This window comes from Chroicocephalus ridibundus, chromosome 1 (assembly GCF_963924245.1).
Source record: "Chroicocephalus ridibundus chromosome 1, bChrRid1.1, whole genome shotgun sequence".
Classification (NCBI taxonomy): domain Eukaryota; kingdom Metazoa; phylum Chordata; class Aves; order Charadriiformes; family Laridae; genus Chroicocephalus; species Chroicocephalus ridibundus.
Genome location: NC_086284.1, coordinates 36939858 through 36958928, shown reverse-complemented (window position 1 = coordinate 36958928; position 19071 = coordinate 36939858). Strand labels below are relative to the sequence as shown.

General features: G+C 37.1%; 1 protein-coding gene across 4 annotated transcripts in view; it reads left to right on the top strand.

Moving 5' to 3' along the window:
• Nucleotides 1–19071, top strand: part of NAA16 (N-alpha-acetyltransferase 16, NatA auxiliary subunit) — a 71286-nt gene that overhangs the window by 10647 nt on the left and 41568 nt on the right. For 3 of the 4 annotated variants that reach the window (XR_010071106.1, XM_063335035.1, XM_063335043.1), the window contains exons 2-7: nucleotides 2351–2435; nucleotides 4689–4793; nucleotides 8669–8826; nucleotides 9933–10067; nucleotides 16151–16304; nucleotides 17816–17935. Coding sequence is in view for 3 of the 4 variants with exons in the window: in XM_063335035.1 (XP_063191105.1) it covers nucleotides 2351–2435; nucleotides 4689–4793; nucleotides 8669–8826; nucleotides 9933–10067; nucleotides 16151–16304; nucleotides 17816–17935 (757 nt within the window). In the remaining variant the exon portion in view is untranslated. Of the gene's footprint in view, nucleotides 1–2350; nucleotides 2446–4688; nucleotides 4794–8668; nucleotides 8827–9932; nucleotides 10068–16150; nucleotides 16305–17815; nucleotides 17936–19071 lie in introns of all 4 variants that reach the window. The other variant, XM_063335036.1, reaches the window with a different exon arrangement.

The following is a 19071-nucleotide window of genomic DNA, read 5'->3' as shown; positions in this document are numbered from 1 at the left end:
TATCTATATATGTTGATGGTGAGAGCCAAATAATTTGCTTTGCTGAGCAAAGTCCTCTTGTCTTATGTTGGTGTATGCTTAAGCCAATGTACTGGTACAAATACATAACTTATTTACAAATGTGTGTGTGTATATATATCTGTATGTATTTGGAGGGAGTGGGGCTCCGAGTCACCTTTGACTAACCAGCAAGGCTTGTCCCATAAAGCAGTGGAATTGCATAAAGTTGTGTTTCTGTAATGAGCTCCTCTTTTTGTTTAGTAACTAGCAGCTGGGCAAAAAATGGTGTGATTTGTGTCTAGTTTTGAGCTAACCTGTTTGTCAATATGTAGAAGTATGTTGGTTCTATATCAGCAAGCCAGACAACTGTGAATGTTGAACTCATGCATCTTTCTTGGTGGAGAGCATTAACTTCTCTCTTCCATCCATCTATTGGCCTTTAGAAAATGTGATCTTGTTTATCCTCCAAAAATTATTTTTCTGTAATTATCTAAGTGGAGTTCTTATTCTAGGCCTGAAACTGAACTCTGTAGGATAAAAATGTCAGAACAAGGATAACAGATATGATTTCCTCAAGTAGATAATCTATTTTAAATGCATACTTGACTCAAATAGCTTCTGTTCTATGGTAAAGCATTGTTTTATATTTGGAGTTTCAGACAACATTGCAAGAGTTGTAGAATCGTGGATGAATGTTCACTATTCTGTTACTTTTTTAGGCATATCTGAATAAACTTATAGAACATACTTAGAGAATCTTATTATGATTCTGTAAAAATGATACTAAGCATCTTATGTCAAGAAAGGAAAAAAAAATAAATAGATGAATGGGAGAATTTTACTTTCCCCTGGAGGGGACTCCAAGTTTTGCTGCAACCTGGGTTATTTCAGATGAAGATGTGGAAACTAGTTCTCAGCTTAAAATTCTCAAAGCTTTTCTGTTGCTGTTGTTTAAATGTTAATTGCTGTAGTATAACTATTTGCCTCTAATGGGAACTCCCTGGCAGAAGTCAGCCAGGCAAAGCAACCTGATCTAATATTAAGGCTAGCTCTCTTTGTTCCTGCTGACCTAAATTATTCTGTGATGTAGTCTCCACTTAATCATGGTTAACTACAAGTGTCTTGAGTTTCAGGCAACAAAGATTTAAAAACTGTGGTTAAGCCCTTTCCCACAGACTGGAGGAGGACCCTTGTTTTGGCACCTTAGCCAATTACCCAAGAGTTAGCGTAGGCATGTGTCTGTATTGCTTGTACCCTGGGAAGCAATGTGGTGATGTATTATGTCTGCAAAGGAGTTACTATGTTCTGCATTAATTTAACATAAATTTTTACCTCTGTCCTGGAAGATTGATGCAGTGTGAATGACCAGTTAAAGTACTCAAGCACATAGCTGAAATGACATAGTTTCTCCTGAGAATAGCTGTCTAAATTACAGCAGGACAATGCACCTTATTAACTGAAAATGGTGCCAAGTTAAGCCTGTTGGCTTTTGTTTCCTTCAAGTTAAATGTAAATGACCTTAAATCATTTTCATGCTTACTGATACAAGCATGCCTTTAACTGGCTTAAGTAAACTTGTTTTGAAGTGATCAGCTGTAGTGATCAGTAATCCATTTAAATTACTGAGACCTTACTGATGTATTAACGTCAGGTGGTGTCTTTCCAAAGAAAGGGGACCCAGGTTCACATGGTTGGTTTTTTTTATCTTGTGTTCCCACAGTTGAACCACATTGTTTTCCAGTTTACCTAGTGATTAGGTAAATGGTACCCTACATAAATCTAAAAGTTACTCTTAGCTGTACTATTCCAGCTAACCATTAGATTTTTTTTTTAATTCCCGGGTAAATTCTCCCTCCTCGTATCTGTATATATAGATTTTTGAGGTTACAATAGGTCTATCCTACTTTGTGGTTTCTCTCTTCCTCCCAAAATTCTACATCAGCAACAAGGAAAGTTTTCTGTCTGAGGTCTCTTACTCTGGGGGGTCACTTAGGCTAGGGAAATGGGACGTTGAAAGGAGTATTTATACTCTTTAAGACTGGCTCTTCTCAAAATAATTTCTGAATCGAAGTGGACGCTCGTACTTGCCTTTCCTCTTTCTGTTGAAAAGGAATTACTAACTTTTCTAAAAAAGGAGACCATGAGGTAGAACATTGGCTGCATGTAAATGAAGGCAGATGCTGTTCTGAATGCTGAAAAAAGGGAATGTAATATAAAGTCATATTCAACTAGAGCTTGTTAGTGATCTGATTACCATACCTTACTGAAGGAACTACTGCATTTGTACTAGTATGTTAGGGTAATCAGTTTTTAAATGCATTTCAGTGATTGTATTCTACCTTTTTTCCAGAAATGTTACGAACAAAAGCAGTACAAAAATGGACTCAAGTTCTGCAAGATGATCCTCTCTAACCCAAAATTCGCTGAACATGGAGGTAACTTCAGGTTCAAAAGTTGTTTTTTCTTTTTTCTTCTGTCATGGGTTTAAATGTATAATCAGTCTATTCCATACGATTGTGAAAGAGAGGAGCCAGTTGCTGGGCATTATTCTGTCCTTATGACTGAATAATTACTCTGGATTTTCAGTCTTTGTGCATTCAGACCAAGTTTCCACCCTAGCACTCCTTTGTGGTGGGATGATGAAGATCAAGGTATATGGTGGAAGCACACTTCAGTGAAGCTTCCAAGTAAGTTGCCTTTCTAGGTTTCTGGGTCAGAATGCTCATGTGGGTTTTTCTTATGTTCCTGTTTAACAGCAAGCTCAGCCTTTTTTGGAATATTACATAAAGGTATTCTGCCAATGAATTAAAAATCTTGCTCTTTTTGTCAAGTACATACACTAAATTTTCTGTACTGCATACCAAATTGTTAGTAATAAGGAGCGAAGTTAAGTGTAATATTTATTGTTGCTGCTAAGATGTGAAGCTGAAGACAGAATCTGGAGATCTTGTTCTGAGAAATACTATAGGAAACTGAACAGCAAAAATGTGGCTTCTATTTACATCTGTCAGAACTTAATCCTCAGTAAGATATTTTAGTCTTACTGTATTATAGGGCTTCTGTTGCATGGTTCAGCCAATCTTTACTTCTGATGCAATGAATCTTTCTTGCTTGTATGCTGTTGAAGCAGCCTAACACTGACTGTGCTTGTACTGTGTCAGTAAAATTATTTTCCTATTTGACACTGTCAAATCTTGGCAAAATGTTCGACTAATCCTTTTCATGCTTCTGTCAGTGTCTGCTTTTTCTTCATTGTCTTCATTACTTCCCCTAGAGATAAAAATAAGGTTTTCTTGTTGTTTCAAAGCTAGTGGCTTGTCCAGCTCTGACATCATGCATTTTTCTCTACTAGCATTTGTGTTTTTATAACATCTCAGTATATATCTCTGTCTTTTCTGCTCTTGCTGCCTCTTAAACTTTTCCAGGACAACTAGCTGCCTTGGCAGTACACATACTACTTGGGCTCTGAGCCACTAATGGCTTTGAAGCTTGGGAGCAAAGCCTGGAATGAACAGCTGAAGCAGAACTAAGCCAATGAAATGATCTGATGGGAAGCTGCACTGTTGTCACACTTAGCTTCAGAGACAAGGAATTTGAAAAATTTAGTGAGAAGGTGACAAACAGATGGATTGCTGTGGCTGGACAGCTATCTCCCTAGTGCGGGAAGGTAGGAGTAGCTTGCCCTCCTTCCCACAGTGGGGATATTCTTTTTCAAGCTTCCTGATGTTATTGGGAAGGTATCATTCTAGCATTCTCTGTTCTTATAGTGTGGATGTAGGACAACTTAAAAACAAAAACTTTGGGTCACTTTGGGTCATCGTTCCCTTTACGTGTACTTTTACAGAAAACTGTGTTAAACCGTTTGATAGACCTTATCAATGAAACTTCAGACTGCTCTTATGGCTGGTCTTGAGCTGATGGGACATTGCCATTAATACTGGGGAAAAGGTTGCAATTGGAGGAAAACCAGAATGCTATGATGAAAATGTGACTCATAATCTTCTGGCAGAGACTAGAAGTGGTCTCTTATTTAGCAAAAAAAACCACCCCAAAATATGAATCTGGAACAAGTTTCAGGCATAGCACATGCATTGCATGCAAGGTGTTGCCCACAATGTTAGTTAATGGGGGAAGAGGGGAAGCAATAGTAGTACCAAAGTATTATGTGGCATCTTGTGCCTCTTGGAATGTTGATTAAAATGCTATGACTTTGAGAAGGTCTTTTACCCCCAAAATACTGTAGCAGAAAATATACTTCTCTTAACTAATGCTTTGTAAGCAACCTGTAGTAGTGGAACTGACTGTGACAGAGGTCTGTTTCTTATGGTGTGACACAACCTAATGAATTTTTCTCGTTCTGTGTACCTGGAACTTTAACACACATTAAGCTCTCTAAAATTGCTTTAGATTATTATTAACTCCCTTAAAGCCAGTTAAACATATTTATTAAAGGTTTATGTTGTCTGTGTTCATGACATCTGCATGATATTCTGCAGTGGTCTTTTTAAGACTAATTTCAAGAAAGGAAATGCTTCCATATAACAGTCTTCAGCTGTGCTAGGCTGCTGTCCTGATCTAAATTTATCATTTAATGGGGAACTTCACTGTGTAACAACTTCAAAGGGTATCTGCACTGTGAAACTGGCATATGGGAAGTCAGAAACATAAGTATATGATATGTCTTACAGAGACGCTTGCGATGAAAGGACTGACCTTGAACTGTTTAGGGAAGAAGGAAGAAGCATATGAATTTGTTCGTAAAGGACTTCGTAATGATGTAAAGAGTCATGTCTGTATCCTTTGTAATACAAAACCTGATCTTTTTGCTGTAAGTTCTCACTCCTGTGTATAATTTTGTTGCTACATGAGTGCATACTTTTGAAGTACATAATGTGGCCTTTATAAAAGCGGTCTAAAATAAGGTGTGTACAGTGAATATTAAATGGTAATCGGATACTTGAAGTCTTACTTTCCTTCTACAATTTTGCAGATTCTTTAAGGAAAAATGCCTTTTAGGAAAAGACCATCTATGATATTTACTTTCTGCAGAGAGTAGGTATGACTTGTAAAATCTGGCCTTTTCTAAAATTTTCTTCTCTGTTAAAAAGGTATAAGAAATCCAGTCTAGAGGTGTTCTGAAAATAGCTATTTTGACACTAAATTTTAGATAATGGCTTAGGTCTGCTGGCTTGATGACTACTACTCTATACTGAACTTGTCATTGAAAACTTTATATCTGTGAAATAACTTAACAGCTACCCAAGAGCTTCGGGAGTAGCTGTCTTATGTTTAAACCACAGATAGGAGGCTACTTCAGGTTTGCACAGAATGCCTTACTTCTTTTGTGTGAATTTGAGTTGCACATTATGGGACAAATTTACCATTAAATATTTAAGTTTTTAACATTTTTAAAAAAAAAATCTTCCTTTAGTATCACAGTTGAAAGAAACACTTTCAGATGGCCGTCTAGTTAAGACAAAGGGATGGTTGTTTGCACCATTCCCATATTAAATATCCAGGAAGCTCGAGATTGGGAAAAACCTCTAAGGCTATAGAGGTTATCAGAGTTACTAGAGGTATGCCATAGAACAGTCAAGGACAATTTGTACTTTCTTGATCTTAAAAGCTGAACAGCTAAGGAACACCAGACCAACTTTAATGTATGTGTAAGAAGTCTTGCATCTTAAATCAGGAAGCAAAAGGATCTGGGTGAGGTAGTGGAGAGTTTGTGGGGAATTCTGATTCCTAAACAAATTTCCAGAGTGGGATTGATCAGCATCCCTAACTTTTCTCTGCAGTTCATACCAACTCTAAAACTGTCTGGAAGACTTCCATATAAATCCGGGAGGGATATGTGCTTTTTCTGATCTAATTTGGGGGGTGGGGTCGTCAAAGGGACCCTCTTCCTGGACAAGTTTGTTCTTTGTTTTTTTTAAAAAGACACATTGATATTTTTAATGAGTTTTAGTGAATTTTATCACTGTTTTGCTGACTTCTTAAACTTACCTTAAGAAGACAACAAGGATTTTTGTTTTCTGAATTCAGAGAAAGTGTGAACTCTTCTAAATCCTATTAGGCACAAATGTGGTGGTGTTTTTGCTGTGTCCATAGAACTAGCTCTGACAAAGCAAGGAGTTCCAGCTTTTTGCATTTAAGCGTATTGTTATAGCTCTACAGAAAACCCCCTTGAGTAATCTGTCTATGCAGAATTGCTTCTCTACTGAGCACAAGCTAGCTGATACAGAATTAATTCCAGGCTGTCACAGTACGTTCAGTTATCAACTCTTGGTAAATTCTAAAGAAATAGCAAACCTCTTTTACTATTACCATACTTCAGGTGCACCTGATGATCATAATGTCACTACCCAAATATCTGAATGTTTCCTGATGGTGGGGCTTCAGTACATGGGGAGAGTCAAGACTAGGAGAATATATGTTCTAGCCCATGAGAAACTGAGATCTGAGGCTGAGATTTTTAATAGAGGTTCTGCTACGTACTTTGCCAAAGGCTTGTGACCAGCTATGAAGTTCTGATGAAAACTTGAAGGCCTGTTGATCCTCAGTGCTATCTAAGCAGAACTTGGGAGGTTCTCTAAAATAATTGTTTACATTTCCTGTTTTATGTGAGCTTAATGCCTATCATTTCGTTTAAAGGGAGAGGTGCGGAGTAGCCATTAAAGTCACCTCATTCCATTAGCTGGTTTCAAGGATGTACAAGACATCTCTGCGTTCTTATGTTCTTGTGGTAGCAGGTGAAGGTGCTTTGGTGTATTTTGTCATCTGTGCTTTTTAGAAAACACCTGGTAGAGGGTGTTTAAAGTACAGCTGGTCACTTCAGTGTTCTGATGTTTAAGGAGGAGTAGAAGATTTTAATTCTTCTGCAGTTCCCCATATTGAGGTTTGGGGAAAATGGCTGTTGTAAAATTGTTTAGAAATTTAGAAGTTTTCTGGCCAAATTACAGATTAATTCTGACCCCTTTTTGGATACAACTTGAGTAATGATCTGGTCAGATATCTACACTTATTTCAAGAATAACTGTTTCAGATAGCGCCACGTTACACTTGGGATGCTATGGGAACACATGCAAGACTGCTCAGAGCTGTCTACTAGAATAAATTGGTGGCACTGTGTGTAATTGACTTGTGTCAGCTGTTAAAATTTCTTATGCTTAGTCTTGACTACTGTACACACTTATTTCTGGATGGGTTTATGCTTTTCTTTACTTGATTGCTTGGTGAAGAATATGATTTATGAAAGATTAAGCCAGATTACCAATTGTATTCAGGAGTGGTAATGATCCCTGATATATTACTCAAAGCATTATCTTAGTCTAAGTACACTGTAAAAGTGCATATAAATTCTTTTGGACTGAATTGTCTTGTCTTAGGTGGGAATCTAAAATATCAGTAGTTCTGAGGCAGGTGTAAGAAGTTGTAGAAAGGCAAAACAGGGTCTCTTGCTTATGTATTGGAAGCTTCCTTCAGCCTATTAATTCTCACAAGTCTTTTCTTTTGTCCAGAATCATATATCTTTTCTTCTTGATAATTACAGACCTGCTTTGTATCTTCATATCTAGAAGACATAAGTCTTTCTAAGAAAGAGGGAACTTACGGTTCTGTTTCTTTGATTAATTTGACCAGGTTAACACATTGAATTTTCTATGTGCTTTCTCAACTTTTTGAGATACAAAGTTTTAAAATGTTAATATCTTTGGAGGGAACAGTTGTTTCTGTTTCAGTTCAGTAGCATAAGAACTCTTAAATATTTTGGTTATTAACACTATGAGTTATTTGTGCCATCTTAGTTGGAAGAGGGTGAAGGATGCATATACCTCTCCTCAAGATTTGCTGTGTTTTGCTGCTTCGGGGCACATGGGACAGCTTCTTGAGAGAACTGTTTAGCCACTTCTAATTTGAAAAGCAAAGTAAGTTCAGATTTACTGTTGTGGAAGGTGTTGCCTCGGTGAGCTACCAGTAACCTGGAGTAGCAAAAGGTAGAGCATGTCAAGGAAACTACACACACAGTGTAACACGTTGCTCTCACATACGTTGGTTTCATACTTTGAATTCAGAATCTTTCCAGGACAAAAAAAGATGCTTGTGAGAGGAAAGTCTATTGAAATGACACACTACTGATGGAAATCTGAGATGCTGAGAATGTGACAAAGACTTCTGACGCACAGAAATGCTAGTATTTCCTTTTGTCAATGAATAAAATGTAGCTCTGTGTGTATCCATTACTGTAAAATCTGGAGACTAAGTGAGGTTACAGATAGGCAAGTGAGGAAAAGTAAAACTTGTACACAATTGTATTGTTAGAATGAGATACTTCTAAGAGTAAGAATTCTTACTGTAATTACAGTAGTATGTTTTAAACAATAAATGTCTAGGAATAACTCTTCTGAAGCTTGTAGGTTTTGGATCATTTAGTTTCTATAACTGTTTTGGGGGGGTTATGAATGTGGCTTAGATTTTTAAATGAGGTGGTGGTTTATTTGGAAGCATTTAATATTTAAAAATGTATCAGTAAAGTCTGGCTGCAGTAATCAGACTTAATTTATAACGGTGGTGGTCTTCAAGGAAGGTGTCATGTTGTTTAGTCTGTAACACAAATGCACTGCAGTTACTTTGTGAAAATTTTGAATGTATTTTCCTTAACGTGCACTAGGTTGGCACGTCTATGGTCTTTTGCAACGTTCTGATAAGAAATACGATGAAGCCATCAAGTGTTACCGGAATGCACTCAAACTAGATAAAGATAATCTACAGATCTTGAGAGATCTCTCTCTGTTGCAGATTCAGATGAGGGATTTAGAAGGATACAGGGTAAGTATTCCCTTTGAATTCCCACTTATTGCTGTTAGCATTCTCTTGTTATTCTACTCCATTAAGTCTTTCATTTGTAGTCGTTCTGTTGCTACTTGGTTTTGCTGTTTCAGAAGTGTTTTAAGCTCTTGTTCAGGAAAGCATGAAAACATATTGCAGCAGAGCTCCATAAAAGTTGAGAACAGAACTAGAAGTACAGTCATTCTGTACAATTTGACTTGTGGATCACTTCTTAAAACTGTAGCTCTCAGCTCATTTTTCACTAAAATAAAAAGGATGACTTAAAGCTGAACAAGTAAGAGTACTTACTGTGCTATTGTGAAGTACTGCAAATGATGTTTTGGGTGCATATACTGAAGGTGGCTGCTTTTTTCTTTTTTTAAGAAAGACACTGACATGTTTCTTGGAGTATGCGGGGAAACGCCCCACGATGACTGATTTCTTGAACCCCAATACTGATTTTTATCATAAATAAAACCCTATAATCTGTCTAAAAACAGATTTAGTGGTTTCAAAATGGCTGAACTGATTTGGCTGTGAAAGGGCAAAGTCCTGTTCCTCTCCCATCCTCTATTTCATGTGAAGTAGAGGGCTGGGCTGTAGGCTTTGGCATAAGTTGGCCTCCTTCACTGGGGATGTTGAATTTACTCATGCAAGAAAAGGGAATAACTGATTTAGGAATGTGATTTGACTCAGGAAGGGGGTCTGAGAAGTCCTGCAGCAGCATAAGTCTAAGGACCTTGTGGCCTGGGCATGAGGAGGGTGGGACTGCTCTGTCAGTGGCAGTGAGTGCATGTTTTCTAATGGAAACCTCTCCTGGAGATTTCAAAGCTCTATCTTTGGAAATAATGTAGGCCCTTAAGAGGTAGTCTTGAAAATGGCACCTTTTGTGTACCAACGATCTTGTGGTATGACTTCTATATTTAGTATGTAGCTCCGAGATTTATGAGACAGAAACATGCTGCTTTTTCCCATGCTGTTAGAATTCCAAAAATGGACCAGGGCTTTTAAAAGATTAACTGTAGTGGTGGTGAATTGTGATAAAGATGTAATAACTCTTTTTTTTTAACATCTCGTATTTTTAAATTGCTTTTCTATCACCGAAGGAGACAAGATACCAGCTACTTCAGCTGCGCCCTACACAACGGGCTTCCTGGATTGGATATGCCATTGCATACCACTTATTAAAAGATTATGATATGGCCTTAAAACTACTTGAAGAGTTTAGGAAAACCCAACAGGTAAGACTTTCTATTCTGGACATAGAACACTGTCTGTATGAGACCCACAATCTGAGGAATTGGTTCTTCGTAATTATGAAGAACTAACTAGGAATGAGTTAAGAATTAGAGAAGGAACTTGCTATTTGTGGAGCTTTCTGGTTTGAGCGGTAAGATTTCCAGAGCATAGCAGCTGATGCAAATAATACAGGAATACTTTTCCCCTTTGCATTAGGCTGTTAGGGTTGTGGATATAAGGGTAGATTGATGTGGACTAACTTAAAGTTTGAGATTTCTAGCTAAAGAAAACGTGTGATGATCCTGTCCCTTTACAGTAGGTAAAACTTCAGAAAATACTGTTTAGTGTTGGATGTGCTCATGTGCCCTCTCCTGCGATAGCCTGGATGCCATTACACCTCCACAAAGAATGTGAAAAAGTTTTTCATTGCTTTGTATGCATCTGTGTATTGCGCTCTTAAAGTCAGTACTTGGTGTCAAAGAAACCATAGCTGAAAATTCTTTGAGAAGATTTGGTGTTACTGAAACTTGTTGGAACAAATCAAATGGTACAATGCTAAAATCACTGAGTATAACCTTTTTTTTAAGAGAGACTATTCCCATGTTCTGTTATTGGTAACTCAGAACTATAAAATCTGAGTTAACAGAACAGAATGGATGCGTTGATTATTCTGTAACATGGAAAGAAAAACCATGTTTATAGATGCATTCAGCTTGAGAGGTGTGTTGGAATTAACATGTGCAGATACTAAGCTATTACTTGACCTATAGGTTGTGATTTCTTTTTTAAACAAAATCTCGCATCCTTTCTGAGAACTGCATTTGAGATCTTGTACAGCCAGAATGGGATTAACTGTAAAAAAAGAAATTAATTGCTGTGAGCGACCAGTGTTTGTGTCTTGGTCATGTATCATGGTCAAACAAAGGATGTTGCAAGCCAGGGATATATATAGCTTAGTATTTCAAAAGAGCTGTAACTTCGAGGTTGAATACAAACTGAAAACAAGAAGTTTAAATGAAAACTGGGTCATCCTCTATGAGTGTTTGACAGCCAAAAAGTCATGGCTCTCGAATGAGTCAGCAGAGCCCAATCTGAGTTCAATGTCTAAATGACTACTTGAATTAGAAAAAAAATCTATAATAGATGGAAAAACTGCAAATGAAGTGTAAGAAAGTGGGGCTCTTCTAAGGACTAAAAGGGCTTAAGAGTGGTATTGACCAGTTGGAGAGAATGCAAGTGATGCTGTTAATGTTGTTGTCTTTTCTAAAAGGTTGTGTGTAAATATGCTTCTTGAGGGCAGACACAATGATAGTTCTTTAGTCTAGTGACTAAGCTGGATTTAAATACCATTTACTGTAGATTAACGTATTAAATCAGTCGAGTCGGCTGTGCGAGTTATCATGATCTTCACTCTCACCCTAAAACAAATCATTAGAAGATCTTAGGCTCTCATGCCATTTTTTTAGTAAAACTGGAAGTATTTGGTAAACTTGCATAAATTGGAAAATGGTTTGTACTTGAACAGTATGAGCTGTTTAACTATTGCTTAGCGTAGTATCAGTGACAGGAAAATGGTGGAAAAGCTGATTAAGCATTTAAGGACAGAAATATACTAGAAATTTTGGACAAGGTGAGTTTATAGAAAACTATTTATATTAAGCCTCTCCTCTTTTTTGAGACTGGTGGAGACAGTTAAGTGGTATACTGTGTTTTCTCCCCAAAAACACTAAAAATAAGGATCACCGCATTAGTATCATTTCTCCTGCAAGTAGAGACTCTGGTGCTTTGCTGTGCTAGCTCCCCTGAGGAGTGCAGGCCCATGGAGACCCCCAGCCATTGGAAGAGAAATATCAACGTGTTGTGTCCAGAACAGTCATGAGAGGCCGAGCAAACTCACAGCTCAATTTTGCCACTCTTTGGCTCTTCCATGATAGTCCCCAAGTGTACTAGTTGTGGTGTCTCTATGTATTTAACAGTCCTGCACTTAAAATGGTTGAGTTCAGGATACTCCATTGATCTTTGAGGAGGTACATTTCTTGCTTACTTTACTTTTCTAATCTCTCCTCTTGCCCTGTCCTTTGTATTCACTCCAACTCCACAGATGAACTTTTGTGACTGATTTGATAGAATATTGCATGTGACTGTGATAAAAGGGCGTTGGGTGTTCAAGGTTCAAAAAGAGGGTTGAAAAACTGAAGGGTTTCAAAGTCACTAGTGAATGGGAAGGTTCAACAGACTGATGGTTTCAGGGAGTCTTACGGCAATCTGTATTAGGTCTGATACTGTTTACCGTTAATGAACAAAGTAGTAAATGTAACATGTAAAATGCTTCTGTTGTAATAATTGGTGATTAATGGTGATGTAGGGTGGTCATATTCATTTACTTGGATTACTCAAGCAGCTCTGTTGATTCAGATGTGAATTAACACAGCCAAAGCCAAGCAGTAAGATTAAGAAAAAGATCAAGGAACTTTAGAGTTTGTAGGTGAGTATTTAAAGATGCAGTATTACAAAATAATGGAGCTAATCTAACTACAAGCTGTTGCCAAAGCCAGCAGTCTGACTCTTTCCTGTGTGCTCCCACTGCTTCCTTGTGCAGCACTGGTTGACTCGTGGAGGGCTGGTTCAGGAAGCCAAAGTGACAGAAAAATAATCACTCTTTTGAAGGATTGATTGGCTGAACTGAACAACTGTGAGGTGAGAGGGGAAAGAGGAAGGGGAATAATAGAGGGAAGTGAACTGCCTTTGTTGATCCAGACTGCGGACAGATTAACTTAGCTTACTGTAAAATTGCTCCTCAGTGCAGGCTCATGGGTGAAAAGCAAAAGCCACCCTTATTTCTGTGGAGAAGCAGGGATTTTCTCTATATAGCACTGATTACTGAGAGATCAAGACTTACTGATGACCCTGTTCTTAAAAAGTTAGAAAATAAAAGGAACAATATGGGAAGATAAGAGGTCTAGTGAAAATGCTGTCTAGTGAAGGGCAGAGAATTCTCTTTGTTTACTGTAGGCAGGAAAAAACCCTAGGTGATTGTAGTACAGTTTAGATTCTGTATTTTGGAAGAATGATAGCAGAAAGACTGCTTAGTGGGGAAAAATAAAGAAACAAGTAGCTGCAGGAAGTTGAGCAACAAATTCAAAAGATAAATCACTTTTTATCACTGGCGTTTTTATTCTAATGGCTAAGTTATCATTGGAAATGGTGAATTTTCTGTCTCTTAGTGTATCCAGATCAACACTGCCTGTCATCTGAAAGCTGCAAGTTAGCCAGATGCACAATATTTCAGTCAAAAACAGGTTATGAGGTTGAATGCAGACATCACTGCAGGAAATGTAACAGCCTGTGCTGTCCAAGTTAAATCAAATGATTTAAGAGTCCCTTCAGAATTTAAATTTTGGGAACAAAGGTGTAAAACAACTATGCAATTTGTTTTACTGTTGTATGTCCCATTTTCCTTCTTTTCCAGAATAAAACTTTTATTCTTAATTTTTATTTTATTCCTAATTTCTGCATCAGGCCCACAATTACAGATATGGACAGAAAACCTCTGGAATTTTGGGGGTCTGCTCTTAGGTATGTTTTGGCTGCATCTTGTCACATTCTTTCAGTGACAGTTATGTTAGGGCATCTGTGGTTGTAAAGTTGACTCTTTTTTTTTTTGGTCCAGGAGAGGAAGAAATTTATTCTGAAACAGCAGAATTGAGTTCAAGAGGAAGTTGGACATCTCATGTGCAAAAATCATAATTCTGGGGGGAGGGAGGAGTAAAGATGTTGTGCAGCAATAACAGCGGTGTGGAAAAAAACTTTTTATAGAATGTCTTATTCTTTATAAGACAATCTGATTATTCAGATAAAGTACTGGGGTTATAAGCTGCTTGCCTTCTGATGAATTGCATGTTTAAATCATCATTATCATGAGGAGATTTCAAAATCTCTTTAAAAATGGACTTCTAAAACTGCTTTTAAAATGTCTCTGGTAGTGACAGTGAGCACAGTATCCTTCTGGTGGATTTGCCCTATGTGTAAGAGGGAGTTAATTTGATTTTTTTTTTTGAGATTTCATAATCTCTTTTCTTAGTCCTGCCATGCCAGAATAGGTTAATACATGTTTCTTCTCTTTTTATATATATATATAGTTTTTTTAAGGGCTGTTGGAGTATTCTGTTTTGAAGGCCTAAAACCAATTCACGACATGCCAAAAAGCTGTGCTACTTGTGGACTTTAGATATGTGTATTATATTGTATGAGAGGATATTTTTGAGGGAAGTCAAGGAGAAAACTAAATTGGTGCTCTGAAGTTTCAGTTTTGTAGTATTGCAGGAAGACATGTTTAAATGCTTAATCCCTGTTGCATGTGTCAATTCTGTGAAGCAGTTAAAAATGTTTTCCAGGTAACAAAGTTTTTTTTTTTTTTAGTGCCTTCCAATGTTTAATAGGGATAAAAACTGAGCAAAGGTGGGAACAGAAATGGAGCTGCAGATGGAGGAAATATACTTAAAGAAATGGGTAGGGCTTCATGCTGCCTGCTGACTAGTATGCACAAGGTCTAGTCTTGTTCCGTTAGCCATCATTTGCTATAATACATTAACAGCTAGCAAAAAATACTTTAATGCTGTTATTTTCAGCCCCAAACCTGATGTTCTTTGTCAGATATACACTTCTTTACAATATTGTAATTTAGTTATGCTGTCTTTAGAACATTTTTACCTAAAAGGAAATCTTCTAAAAGCTCACAGCTATAAAAGCTGCCTCTAAAAATACAAAAAGCATGTAAACAGAAATGTTAAATCTCATAAAATTGATCTGTGCTTAGGGAAGGACTGGAAGTAGTGGTTTAGGACAAGATTCTTCTAATATGAATGTTAATTTCAACTGGTTTAATGTTTTGGGGTGTTTTTTGTTGTTTATTAAATTACTTAGTTCTTTAAAGAAGACAGTGGAAAAGCTTTACTCAGGGAACAGAAAAGTAATAGTAAACCATTTGGTGACCAATTTGACTTCAAAGTGTTGCTTGCTCAGGAAGAAACAAAGTATCTACTGTCATGGGAAAGAACATCAGTAACATTTATCAAACTGAACTGCATCTTATCCATTTTTATTTAAAAACAACAAACATGTAGACTATAACTGTCTTTACTTCTACAATTTCTATTTAGGCAGTATATTTCATATATTAAACTGTTGCATAGATCAGCTGGGCATTGTCTGGAGACTTCCGCATTTGGTTTCTGAAATTCTTGGAATTTACTTGTGGTTGAAGTAGCTTGTGTGCATATTAGTGAAGAGTATTTAGTATGAAATAATTACTATAACTCTGTCAAGAGTTTTCATTGCCTAAATGCACTTTCGGGAGTTATCCCTAGAAAGGAATACTTTTGAATGTCATCCTCTTCCAGTGGCTGATGTATCACTGGCAGGTGGATGACCCACTAGTCTTGTATAGCCTGTAGGCAAAGTCCTCAGTATACAACTGGCAGCAAACCTCAAAATAATTACCCGTTGCTTGAAAATGCTCTTTGCATGCTTCTGCGCTCTGTTTTCCGGGGGATTGAACTGCAGGAAAAAGAACACTTGGTTAGAGAGAACTAGCGTAAGCTTCCTGTCTGAAAAATTCTAGTTGTCAGACTACGGCTAGTATTTGGGTGGTTCATTGCTCTTGGAAATAGTTTAATCCAGAGTTTTTGCTATGCTGAAAATGAGTCTTGTGATGTCCCAGCAATTTCCTACAGAACTTAGGTCAAAATTGTTGTGGAGTACATGAGTCCTTCAGAAGGAAAAGATTACCAAGATCTTTGCAAATTTTACTGAATTGCATGAGAGAAGGCAAGGATTCTTTTTTAAATTAGCTCGCCACAGTGATAGAGATAAGAGAAATATAGGAATTCTTTTGAACTGTTCTCTAACAACATCCTGAGTGAATCTAATTTAATTGCGAATAACAGGAGTTTTACATTTTGAATGTTTGGATGGGTATATAAATAGACCTGACTTATTCTGTAGCCTGAATCTTGTGTTCTGTAATACTGCATGTAGTTGATATATGGGTAAATGTTAACTAACCTATTGCTTTTTTCCCCTGCAGATTCCTCCTAATAAAATAGATTATGAATATAGTGAACTGATTTTATATCAAAATCAAGTGATGAGAGAGGCAGATCTATTTCAGGAGTCTTTAGAACATATAGAGACATATGAAAAGCAAATATGTGATAAATTAATAGTAGAAGAAATCAAAGGTAAGTCATTCTTCTGCCCTCAGCCAGTTTTGTTCTAAACATTTGCGACTGCCTTTCAGATACAATAAAGCAGCAAAAGAAAAAAACCATGTGAAATCTTTTATTTGAAAGAATTACTATAAGGAAACTGGTAACACCAGATTTACAATTTTGTGCTCCAGTAACTCGCCCTACCAAAGTGGAGAGTGGATGCAGGTAGTTTAATTTAGATTGACACAGGAACAGAGATCTCGGAGATTATTATATTGGTGTATATTAGAGGAGCCTTCTGTAAATCGGAGCTCTTACAAACCAGTTTTAATCTCATGAAGAATACTGTTTGTAGTACAGATGCTGACTTTTTTTTTGACTGAAGTATCAGATTCTTGTTTCCTCCTTAAGCTTGCACTTACTTGTACTGCCCTACTTAGGTGAATACTAAAATTGACTTTTTTGATTAAAAATAATCCACAGTTGTTTTGGGGATTTGAAGTACTGAGTTCTGAATATGCACAATTATACAGTATAATAGCATGTATTCTTTAATTGCTCCTTGGTTGCACGGTTGTGGTGGGTTGCCCCTGGCCAGCAGCTAAGCCCTGTACAGCTGCTCACTCACTTCCTCCAGCCTCCCCCATCAGGACAGGAGAGAGGAAGAGCAAAAGCAAGAAAACTCATGGGTTGAGATAATGATGGCTTGAGTGAAGGGGACACCCCACCACCACCACAAAAAAAACAAACCAAAAAAAAACCCCAGACACCAAACCAGATCCCCCAGTGATGCAAAGGCAATCACTTACCACCTCCCACAAGCAGACTGATGCCCAGCTAGTCTGCAAGCAGTGGCTACCTGCCCAAACGCTCCTTCCCCTCAGTTTTTATTACTAAGTGTGACATTATATAGCAGGAAATATCCCTTTGCAGTTTGGGTCAGCTGTCCACATTGTATTGCCTCCCAACCTGCTTGCTGGGTGGCAGTGTAGGGGTAAAAAGAGAAAGCCTTGATGCTCTACAAGTACTGCTTAGCAGTAGTGAAAACATTGTAGTGTTATCAGTGTTTGCTCACAAATCCCAAAACACAGCCATGTATGGGCTGCTGTAAAGAAAATTAATTCTATGCAAGCCAGACCTGGTAGAACAACTTACTTAGTAGCAAACCAGTGTCATTTAACAGGTTAAAAACTGGTTAGTTGGTGTAAAAAATGTGTGTGTAGTAAAGCAAACAGCCTTGTAAAAAGTGACAGTCATGTGTTGGAGTCCTGGAAGGAAGAGTTTCTTGTTTCTTTGATATTTTAAAGACTCAGATACAAGCATCAAAATAATCATTTTTTTCCACAGGTGCTGAATGCTCCAAACTGTGTTGATCTGTGTGTTTAGTAGCTTTAAGTAGCATTTGTGATACATATTAAAAGCCTCTTTAAAAGTATCTACATATGATTAAGCCCAATTTTATGTATCTATTTTTGTAAACTTTACTCCAAAGCCATCAGTGTTTTCCCATGTAATTCAGTTATTTACTGCATTGTTTTTAGGAGAGATGTTACTGAAGTTGGGAAGACTGAAAGAAGCTGGTGAAGTATACAGAGAGTTAATTGAGCGCAATGCAGAAAACTGGTATTATTATGAAGGCTTGGAGAAGGCCCTACAACCTAGTAAGTTAAGATACACAGATACATTGAAAATACATATGATATAGGATATACTTAAAGCTTCTGTTTGATATATTACTGTTTTAGATTAAAAGCCTTACTTGGCAGAAAACAATGTACTTTCGTATCTTGGATATGATATAGTTGTGTTTATCCATTTAAAAAAATGTTCACTGACAAACTTGCATGCATGAAAATAGCAGCAGCAAGTCTTTCACTTTTTGGAGCTAGAGGTGGAGTTTGGTAATGTGCTTACATGGAGAATACTTCCTTGCCACACACAAACTTGGAAACCAAATTGCAATTCATTCCTATCTAGTTAGTCGTATGTCAGACTACTATCATATACCACAACATAAAATTGTCATTCTGAAACTTGTTTAGGTGGTACCTCTTTCAATGAGCATATGCAGAAATACTCAAATATCTATTTCAGATGGCCTTTTAAAGATAGGTTATCTGAAAAAAAAAAAAAATATCTTTTTTAAGCTGACTGTTCTTTGGAGGAAAAGGTGATAAATGTGATAAAATCTTTGTTATTCCAGTGCTAGTTCACATTACTGCTGTTCTGTCTTTCCAGGAAAATAGCTAGTTGTTTGGTTTTGTTTTTTCTTTTTAAATTACAATATTGTAACAATTTATACTGTAAGTGTTTTGCAGTTGTAACTTTCCCAAGTGTTTACACAGGAGTGGTATTCCTTGTATTTCACTGTTCACTAATTAGTGGAAATTTTATTGGAATTATTCTGATGACATCATAAATCATAAGCCCACAAGGATATCATTTGTAGATACTATAGTTGCATTATATTTCTCTACCAGCTTCCTCCTAAACCATTTCACAGTTGGTTTTTTGTAAGCTCTGGGAATATGCCTTGTGATTGGGAAACGAAAACGATGGCATTTGTTATATTTATGCAGAGGGTAACATTGCCCTTTGAATGGTTTTCCTAGCATATCCATGGAGTTGGAGATGGTGATTATTGTCTCAGAAGATAAATTACCCAAGAACTTGATTATTCTGTTTGATATAACAAATATGTTTACGAAAATGTGTAGTTCTTATCAAAGAACCAATCTATAGTTTATTTGACCTATTAAAATCCTATGTAGTTTGAAACTGTACTAATTTATAAAAC